The sequence below is a fragment of the Chiloscyllium plagiosum genome, unplaced genomic scaffold (genome assembly GCF_037043375.1).
Source record: "Chiloscyllium plagiosum isolate Xiang-an unplaced genomic scaffold, Cpla_swu_hap1 HiC_scaffold_37, whole genome shotgun sequence".
Lineage (NCBI taxonomy): Eukaryota > Metazoa > Chordata > Chondrichthyes > Orectolobiformes > Hemiscylliidae > Chiloscyllium > Chiloscyllium plagiosum.
Window position 1 is genome coordinate 25,910,844 of NW_028270175.1, and position 10,716 is coordinate 25,921,559.

The following is a 10,716-nucleotide window of genomic DNA, read 5'->3' on the forward strand; positions in this document are numbered from 1 at the left end:
TTTCAAGCTATTAAGGGGAACAGAAATGTATAATACAGCCAAAAGCAAATTGTTGTGGTTCAAGTGAGCACCTTCAACATTGAATCCTAAATTCTTTAATTCATTCCTTGGTGGAGCAGCAGGTATTAATTAGCTGTCAGATCCGTTTAAAAGTTGAATTGGATAAAGAGGAGTTCATGAGCTTTAACACAAGTTGATTTTGTGATATTATTAATACTTGCAGTGGTTCAGCAATGATAGCTGGATGGTCGGTTTGGCAGGAGGAATGATGAGCAGCGTTGCTGTGGTGATCACTATGACTCCCTTTGATGTCATCAGTACGAGACTCTACAACCAACCAGTCGATGAGGTCGGCAAGGTATGTCCTCCCCCGTCATCAAATCACACGCCCAGTGCCCATGGTGTGACCTCTACAACTTGTTGTTCTTTCCCCTCCCAGCAGCACACCAGCTTATAGGGAGAACAAGACCAGCCAGAATGCCAGTGGTATCTCGAAATCCACACCTAATAAAACCACAATGTACTTCAATGATTTTTTGAGGAAGCAAGGTGTGTGTCTATGTGCATCCATCTGTCTCTAGCCATTCATATATACAGGACATTCAGGGTCATAGAGATGTACAGCATGGAAACAGACCCTTCAGTCTGACCTGTCCACGCCGACCAGATATCCCAACCCAATCTAGTCTCACCTGCCAGCACCCGGCCCATATCCCTCCAAAACCTTCCTATTCATATACCCATCCAAATGCCTCTTAAATGTTGCAATTGTACCAGCCTCCACCACATCCTCTGGCAGCTCATTCCATACACGTACTACCCTCTGCGTGAAAAAGTTGCCCCTTAGGTCTCTTTTATATATTTCCCGTCTCACCGCAAACCTACACACTCTAGTTCTGGACTCCCCCACCCCAGGGAAAAGACTTTGTCTATTTATCCTATCCATGCCCCTCATAATTTTGTAAACCTTTATAATGTCACCCCTCAGCCTCCGACACTGCAGGGAAAACAGCCCCAGCCTGTTCATCCTCTCCCTGTAGCTCAGATCCTCCAACCCTTGCAACATCTTTGTAAATCTTTTCTGAACCCTTTCAAGTTTCACAACATCGTTCCGATAGGAAGGAGACCAGAATTGCATGCAATATTCCAACAGTGGCCTAACCAATGCCCTGTACAGCTGCAACATGACCTCCCAACTCCTGTACTCAATACTCTGACCAATAAAGGAAAGCATACCAAACGCCGCCTTCACTATCCTATCTACCTACGACTCCACTTTCAAGGAGCTATGAACCTGCACTCAAAGGTCTCTTTGTTCAGCAACACTCCCAAGGACCTTACCATTAAGTGTATAAGTCTTGCTAAGATTTGCTTTCCCAAAATGCAGCACCTCACATTTATCTGAATTAAACTCCATCTGCCACTTCTCAGCCCATTGGCCCATCTGGTCCAGATCCTGTTGTAATCTGAGGTAACCCTCTTCGCTGTCCACCACACCTCCAATTTTGGTGTCATCTGCAAACTCACTAACTGCACCTCTTTTGCTCGCATCCAAATCATTTATGTAAATGACAAAAAGTAGAGGGCCCAGCACTGATCCTTGTGGCACTCCACTGGTCACAGGCCTCCAGTCAGAAAAACAACCCTCCACCACCACCCTCTGTCTTCTACCTTTGAGCCACTTCTGTATCCAAATGTCTAGTTCTCCCTGTATTCCATAAGATCTAAACTTGCTAATCAGTCTCCCATGGGGAACCTTGTCGAACGCCTTACTGAAGTCCATATAGATCATATCTGCCCTCATCAATCTTCTTTGTTACTTTTTCCAAAAATTCAATCAAGTTTGTGAGACATGATTTCCCATGCACAACGCCATGTTAACTATCCCGAATCAGTCCTTGCCTTTCCAAATACATGTACATCCTGGCCCTCAGGATTCCCTCCAACAACTTGTCCACCACTGAGGTCAGGCTCACCGGTCTATAGTTCCCTGGCTTGTCTTTACCACCCTTCTTAAACAGTGGCACCACGTTTGCCAACCTCCAGTCTTCCGGCGCCTCACCTGTGACTATCGGATGATTCAAATATCTCAGCAAGAGGCCCAGCAGTCACTTCTCTAGCTTCCCACAGAGTTCTCGGGTACACCTGATCAGGTCCTAGGGATTTATCCACCTTTAACCGTTTCAAGACATCCAGCACTTCCTCCTCTGTAATCTGGACATTTTGCAAGATGTCACCATCTATTTCCCTACAGTCTATATCTTCCATATCCTTTTCCACAGTAAATACTGATGCAAAATATTCATTTAGTATCTCCCCCATTTTCTGTGGCTCCACACAAAGGCCGTCTTGGTGATCTTTGAGGGGTCCTATTCTCTCCCAAGGTACCCTTTTGTCCTTAATATATTTGTAAAAACCCTTTGGATTCTCCTTAATTCTATTTGCCAAAGCTATCTCATGTTCCCGTTTTGCCCTCCTGATTTCCCTCTTAAGTATACTCCTACTTTCTTTATACTCTTCTCAGGATTCACTCGATTTATCTTGTCTATAGCTGACATATGCTTCCTTCTTTTTCTTAACCAAACCCTCAATTTCTTTAGTCATCCAGCATTCCCTATAGCTACCAGCCTTCCCTTTCACCCTATCAGGAATATACTTTCTCTGGATTCTTGTTATCTCATTTCTGAAGGCTTTCCATTTTCCAGCCATCCCTTTGCCTGCAACATCTGCCTCCAATCAGCTTTCAAAAGTTCTTGCCTAATACCGTCAAAATTAGTCTTTTTCCAATTTAGAACTTCAATTTTTAGATCTGGTCTATCCTTTTCCATCACTATTTTAAAACGAGTAGAATTATGGTTTCTGGCCCCAAAGTGCTTCCCCACTGACACCTCAGTCACCTGCCCTGTCTTACTTCCCAAGAGTAGGTCAAGTTTTACACCTTCTCTAGTAGGTACATCCACATACTGAATCAGAAAATTGTCTTGTACACACTTAAATTCCTCTCCATCTTAACCTTTAACACTATGGCAGTCCCAGTTGATGTTTGGAAAGTTAAAATCCCCTACCATAACTACCCTATTATTCTTACAGATGGCTGAGATCTCCTTACAAGTTTGTTTCTCAATTTCCCTCTGACTATTGGGGGGGGTCTATAATACAATCCCAATAATGTGATCATCCCTTTTTTACTTCTCAGTTCCACCCAAATAACTTCCCTGGATGTATTTCCAGGAATATCCTCCCTCAGCACAGCTGTAATGCTATCATTTATCAAAAAAGCCACTCCCCCTTCTCACTTGCTTCCCATTCTATCCTTCCTGTAGCATTTGTATCCTGGAACATTAAGCTGCCAGTCCTGCCCAGGCGTGAGCCATGTTTCCATAATTGCTATAATATCCCAGTCCCATGTTCCTAACCATGCCCTGAGTTCATCTGCCTTCCCTGTTAGGCCCCTTGCATTGAAATAAACGCAGTTTAATTTATTAGTCCTACCTTGTCCCTGCCTGCCCTGACTGTTTGACTCACTTCTGTTCTCAACTGTACCCGTCTCAGACCGATCTCTTTCCTCATTATCTCCCTGGGTCTCACCCCCCCACCTTACTAGTTTAAATCCTCCCAAGCAGTTCTAGCAAATTTCCCTGCCAGTATGTTAGTCCCTTTCCAATTTAGGTGCAATCCGTCCTTCTTGTACAGGTCACTTCTACCCCAAAAGAGATTCCAATGATCCAAAAATGTGAATCCTTCTCCCATACACCAGCTCCTCAGCCATGCATTCATCTGCTCCAACCTCCTATTCCTGTCCTCACTAGCTCGTAGCACTGGGAGTAATCTAGATTTTACTACACTTAAGGACCTCCTTTTTAAATTTCTGCCTAACTCTCTGTAATCTCCCTTCAGAATCTCAACCTTTTCCTTTCCAATGCCGTTGGTTCCAATGTGGACAATGACCTCCTGCTGGCCCCTCTCCCCCGTGAGAACATTCTGCACCCTCTCTGAGACATCCTTGATCCTGGCACCAGGGAAATAACACACCATTCTGCTTTTTCTCTGCTGGTCACAGAAACGCCTGTCAGTACCTCGGACTACAGAATCCCCTAACACAATTGATCTCTTGGACACCGACGTACCCCTCGTTGCATTACAGCCAGTCTCAATACCAGAAACTTGGCTGTTCGTGCTACGTTCCCCTGAGAATCCATCGCCCCCTACATTTTCCAAAACAGCATACCTGTTTGAAATGGGTATATCCACAAAAGACTCCTGCTCTAGCTGCCTACCTCTCTTACCCTTCCTGGAGTTAACCCATCTATGTGACTGTATCTGAGACTTGCCCCCCCTTTCTATAACTGCCATCCAGCACATACTGTTGCTGTTGCAAATTCCTCATCGCTTCTATCTGTCTTTCCAACCGATCCACTTGATCTGATAAGATTCGCATTCAACAGCATTTATGGCAGATATAATCCGCAGTAACTCTTAAACTCTCTTTAAACTCCCACATCTGACAAGAAGTACATATCACTGCAAAGGCCATTTTTGCTCCTTCACAATCTACAGACCCAAAAAATAACACCATCTTATTCCTCTACAAACACTGCCCCAGGTTAAATTAATAGCTATGGCTTATATTTTAAGTTTAATCAAGAAACTTATCTCCAAAAATATATAATCAAGAAAGAATCCACTATACTCACTACTGCAGCCTTTCTCTTGGACAGACTTAAAACACCAATTAACTTGTCTGATTCTGTGTTGTGAACTTCCAACAGTTCCTCCAAGATTAGTTGTGAAATTCACTGTTTGTTAATTGTCCCAGGTGCACTCCGATGTCCAGCGACACATGAATTCAAAAACAGCAAAGGTAGTAACTGTGCAGGTTCGTTCGTTCTCTCTCTCTCTCTCTCTCGCTCTCCTGCACTGTCCTCACCATGTGCTTCCTTTGTCTGCTCTTCTCCCTTTTAAAACTGCTGTTGTTTTGACTTTTTTTTTTCCAAAGTTCCAAAACAATGCAACAGCATATAAAACAGTAATTGCTGCTCCTGGAATTCAAGAAAATCACCTCCAGCACCTAAAATACCTCAAAAAAAGGAGCAGCTCTTACAGCCAGAAATTTTTCCCGTCCTCCATCTTGGATTACCCAGAATCCTCATGTAGGGTTGTGACAGCTGCTTGGAAAAATTCCAGGAGCATTCAACAGGTGACCTCTGCCCACCGCATGCCTCCACTCCCACCATTGGTTATCCCATTATGTCCAACTTCAGGCTTCACAGCCTCCTCAAGCCAATTGCAGAAGATGTTGTCAAGGTTGGACATCAGAATGTTGAGCTGCAGTCCTGCCTCTCCCAGTGACAGTCAATAAGGATAGTTGCACAGGAAAGTCTTTAATAGTACGGCGAAAGGGAATGCAGACGGTTCAAACAGACTCCCTGATGGCTGATTTGGTGAGTCAGCTCTGAGGGTGGTTACAGATCTTCCAGGTCTTAACACCTTGCTTGTGCTGGGTTTGCTGAAGGCTAGGGAGGGGAATAAATTCAAACTGGATTCTAACTTTGACCACACCGCAGTCCCTTTGCTGGTTGTGAATCTCGAGTAAGATTGGTAAAAACAGTCAAGCCGGTATTCACTAATCCATGACGAATGATTATTTGGATAAGATGTCAGAAACTAGCTGCTGCCTGTAAAACCATAGCAGGAGTCACATTAAAAGGTTGATGTAGCATTACCCTAACTCCAGCTATTGTTGTACAAAATGCCATTCATTTTTAAAATGCACGGTTGATTTTTCTCCTGTATGCCAAACAACCGCTTATCCAGTGCTTGGGGTTTGGATTTGATTGTAAGTGCTCTTTCTGGCATCATGTTCAGGTTGGTAGCCTTCCTGCCTCTCTTACTTAAGCAAGAGCCTGAACACCATTATAGATAGGAATTGTTTGTAGCCTGCACATTGCTTTTGAAGGGACTGGAAGATCCTCTGTGGTGAGTCTTCAACCTACCTTGCTGGCAAATACTACTGCTGAATTCTGAAGCCTCACCAGGTTTGCTGGTTTGGACCACCACTTTGGGACCCGAATTTAAATAAGGTCACCGAGGCACTTTGTCGCGGGAAGGGGTGGCCAATCACCGCGTTATATCAGTCATCTGTCCAAAAGAGTCAAAATGTACACTGTTTGTTTAAATGGTGCTGTTCATTGAGCACTTTATGTTGATAAAGCAAGTGTAGTGTCCCTTTAAGAAGGATCTACCTGATATGAAACACTTTTATTCCTTGCAGGGTAGGCTTTATAGAGGATTCTGGGATTGCTTGCTGAAGGTCTCGTGTAAGGAGGGAGTCCTGGGTCTATACAAGGGAATTGGACCTGCCTACTTTCGCTTGGGCCCACACACAGTTTTCAGTCTGCTGTTCTGGGATGAGCTCAAGAAACTAGCCTATCCTGACTACCGTGAGAAAATCTGAGGCACCCGCTACAGATACTGAGTGTCTATGTCAATGGGGCGAAGCCTCCAGTAGAAACAGGGGGAGTGTGTGGTCTCCATCAACATTGAGCCAGAGGAGTTGGCAGACCTGCCTGTTGAGTTTCTAAGGGTGACCAAGAAGAGAGTGTTTCCATTCACAGGTCAGGAAGAAAATCCATTTTTCCTCAAATTACACTGGAACCATCTGAGTAAAGATCCACTCCTTCCTACTGATACTTTTCTCACTTCATCAGCAACAATTTGATGGAATGAGTGATTGCTACAGAAATTCAGATAGGGCCCCAAGCCTGGTCACTGTCCGCATCCTGTGGTAATGAGGAAATGATGCCAACGGCAATGGTGGGCCATTTGGAAGAACGTTATCACATAGATAGACCGATTCATATACTGGTCTTGGAGTAACATCAAAGACAAAGCAGCGACTAAATTATAAACCATCACCTTGTATTTATCTGTTGATCAGTCTCATCACATTCAGGTCCATTTTGAAGCCTTGCTTTGGCCACTTAATTCCCTCACCCTCGCTGCTTGTTCCAGATTCCTCTTTCTCCCACTGTGCAGCCTCAAATTACTAATTTTATAATTCCAAGGTAAAATTAATGTAAGAATTGCTGAATTTTCTCTGCTCCCTGACTCCTTTGAATACAAAACCCACTTTGCAATTTCCCACTGCCCTGCAGCTCTCTGTTTAACAGTCTACTTTTATTAAAAAAACTTTCCATTTGTTTGTACCCATCGGGGAAGTTGGCGTAGTGTGATACACCTTCTGTTATAAGCACCCAGTGTCCACATCAAGCAGTCCTGGGTCAGATCCGTCTGCACTGTCTCTCAAACATTGCCAGGTGGTCAAAAGCACATATTAGTTGTATATTAATGGTCTCAATAAAACATTAACAATACCGGTTAAATATAGAGTAAAGCTCCTCTACAAATCCTGAATATGTGTCTCTATTTCATTTTCAGAAAAATCCTAATGTGAAAATTTAATATTTTGTACACTTTCTAACAGTTGCTGCTTTTAATTGGATTATCAAATTAGTGCTCAAACCCACCAAGGACTAGATTGCAATTGCCCCCATCTCATTTCATAGAGGATGCATGTAGGAACTTACAACCTGCCATCAGACTGGTTGTGAACAGCATCCTCAATGTGTGTTGCACAAATGGGACCTGCAACTGATATCTGAAAACAAGTTTTGCTTAGTTTTGTCTTTTTGACATTCAGGATACATAAAACATGCAACTGTCAGCATCTCTATGCAGTCTCAGATGTGACACTTTGGTAACTTCTATTTTTTGACTTCTTACTCAAATGAACAGTTAAAGTGAGCCATGGATAGCAATGGCTTTGCACACTTATTCATGAACAACGTTTGACGAAAAGCATTGTTTTTTTTTGCTGAAGTTGAGAGGCTGAGTAGTCTTACAACTGCAATGTTAGACTTCTAACTCATAGTAATGATGTAGAACAAGGAACTGGACCAAACTAAGCCAATGGAATGGAACCTCCAATACATATATGGTGTTACTGACCTCTGATCAAAACAGTGTATTGATTTTCTGTAAGGGAGAAACTGAGTTAATTTATATTGTGTGTTAGCATCTAGACTATTTAATTTCCCAATGAAAGTGCCTTTCATTGTAGTCTTCGTATCCTAACACTGAATTTTGTCACATCCAAGAAAGCTGGAACTGCCCATCACAAATGCCTAAAGGATCACTAGTCCTGCCCACACTGAGGATCACTAACCTTGCCTTCATCGGGGATCACTGTCCTCCTCGAGATCACTGTGTGCCTTCCAATGTGTTCCTGTAATGCTGCAAAAAAGAAAATTAAAATAAGAATTGTGAATAAGAGTTGAATGTTACTTTTTTTAACATCACTACAATGGGAAGTTGTTAATCAATGAAATTTGCAACAAATCAAGGGACTACTCCAACTAAACTTCAAACCATGTTTCTAATTAGTTCCTGCAGGACTACCTCAGGGTAGTGTCCTAGGCCCAACCATCTTCAGCTGTTTCATCAATGACCTTTGCTCCATCACAAGATCAGAAGTGGGGATGGTCACTGATGATTGCACAATGTTCAGCACCATTCATGACTCCTCAGACACTGAAACTGTTCATGTTCAAATACAAAATCTGGACAATATCCAGGCTTGGGCTGAGAAGTAATAAGTAATAGTTGTATCACACAATTATCAGGCCATAACCATCATGAATAAGAGACAATCTAACCACTGCCCTTTGACATTCAATGGTGTTACCATCACTGAATCCACCACTATTAAACCCTGGGTTACCATTGACCAGAAACTCAACTAGACTCACCACATAAATACACTGGTTACAAAAGCAGATCAAAGGCTACGAATACTGTAGCGAGTAACTCATCCCCAAAGCTTGTCCACCATCTACAAGGCACAAGTAAAGAGTGTGATGGAATACTTCCCCACTTGCCTGGATGGGCTCCAATAACACTCAAGAAGGTGACAACGTCAAAGATAACACAGTCAAATGATTGGTACATCTACAAACATACACACCTTCCATCACTGATGTTCAATGACATCATGTTGTGGCTGTTGGAAGTCAGTAATTTCAGCTTCCGGACATTTCTGCAGGAGTTTCTCAGGTAATAAGTTGTGCTATGTCCTGTTGTCAAAACAACAGTGTGTATAAATGTAAACTTCTGACTTCTAATTAAGTCTCTGTTGGTGAGGGTGCAGAGAAGAAAGGCAAGGTACCAAATTATAAGATTTATTGGGAGGCAAAAGTTAAATTACAGGAGAAATGTTGCAGATTTTAAAATGCAGAGAGTATTGGATACTGATAGCCAATTAATATAAGTGATGGACAAAGAGCCAATGAACAGGAGTACAAGAAAAACAGTATTGGCTACATTCGCATGCACATATGCAATAGTGGATTGTACAATCGAGGAGGAAGATAGATATTGTGCTCGAGTGTGTTCACTTATCCCACTGATAGACCTTCACAATGCACTGAAATAAGCACACTTTACATGAATGATGAATGAAGATCATATTTTAAAAATAACTAGTATTTAAACAGGCTAAAGATTCAATGAAATAAAGGTACTGAAGATACAAGAAATCTAAAATAAAAACAAAGTGCTGAGAGAACTACTGTTAATGCTTTGGAGTCCAACATGACTCTTCTTTGGAACAGATATAATTTACTATATCATTTATTTACACATTCACCAGCCAGAACACCATAAAGTAGTTAAAAGTAACCTATTTCTGTGCTTAACTTATAAGCTTATGACTATATCCTGACAAGCCTGAACAATTTATCCACTTCCTTAAACTCTTGAATAATATCTCTCATCAGCCTTCTCTTACACAAAACCCCAGGCTCTTAACCTCATCCAGGTAGCCCAGTTGCCTGAAACCAGATATCAGTTTGTTTTTCTCATTTTGCACTGCAATGCAGGTTTGCTTCCTATAGTGTCACACTGAGAATTTATACATATATGTCCATGGGTGACTAGACGAGCAACTTCTACATAATCATCCATTGTGATTTTGCTGTAGTCCTTTGGCTACATATCCTACGATCTATTTAGTTATATCCATTTGATTTCAGTGAGCTAACCTCCTAACATCCACAATTCCCTCCCCTGAGTTTAGTTTATATTCCTGCTGTCTATTTCATTCTACTAGTCTTATGATTTTGTATTTTTCTATATCATTCAGCAGTGCATTTCCTTAATGTTAAATTTGGATCCTTTCTGATCTGTTCTTTATATCCTATTTGTTTAAAGCATCCTACCCAACTTGGGATCGACTGCAAATTTAAACCGGTTTGTTTCTGTACCAAATGGCCATATCATTTATTTAAACTGCACATGCACAAATAAAATTTTAAACTAACATTCTGTCTCAGGTAGCAAAAAACTCCCATGGCTTCTTGCATATCTCAATTTTCTTTGTTCCACAGTTGTCAGCAATATCTTCAGCTGCCTAAACTCTAGAATTCCCTCCTTAAGCCCTTTGCCTTTCTTACCATCATGTAATCTTTGAAACTATCTCTTTGACAAAGCTTTTACCCATCTGTCTGATTAATTTTTATTTGGTTCAGTATCAAATTATGCATGATAATCACTTCCATGAAGAGTTTGGGGTGTTTTACCATGTGAGTGGCAGTACTGTATATAAAAGCACAGATTGTTGGTGTGTTAATGGAAGTACAGTTGGGGAAGTTCCCTCTGATG

The 10,716-nt window shown here is 41.9% G+C and overlaps 1 protein-coding gene across 2 annotated transcripts in view; it reads left to right on the forward strand.

Annotated features, from left to right (window-relative positions):
• The window catches only part of LOC122540268 (solute carrier family 25 member 35-like), a 28,643-nt gene extending 20,312 nt beyond the window's left edge, over window positions 1–8,331 (forward strand). The window contains exons 4-5 of one of the 2 annotated variants that reach the window (XM_087980490.1): window positions 224–358; window positions 6,277–6,419. In XM_087980490.1, coding sequence (XP_087836616.1) covers window positions 224–358; window positions 6,277–6,285 — 144 coding nt within the window. In that variant the 3' untranslated portion in view covers window positions 6,286–6,419. Of the gene's footprint in view, window positions 1–223; window positions 359–6,271 lie in introns of both variants that reach the window. The other variant, XM_043675730.2, reaches the window with a different exon arrangement.
• Window positions 8,332–10,716: the final 2,385 nt, after the last annotated feature.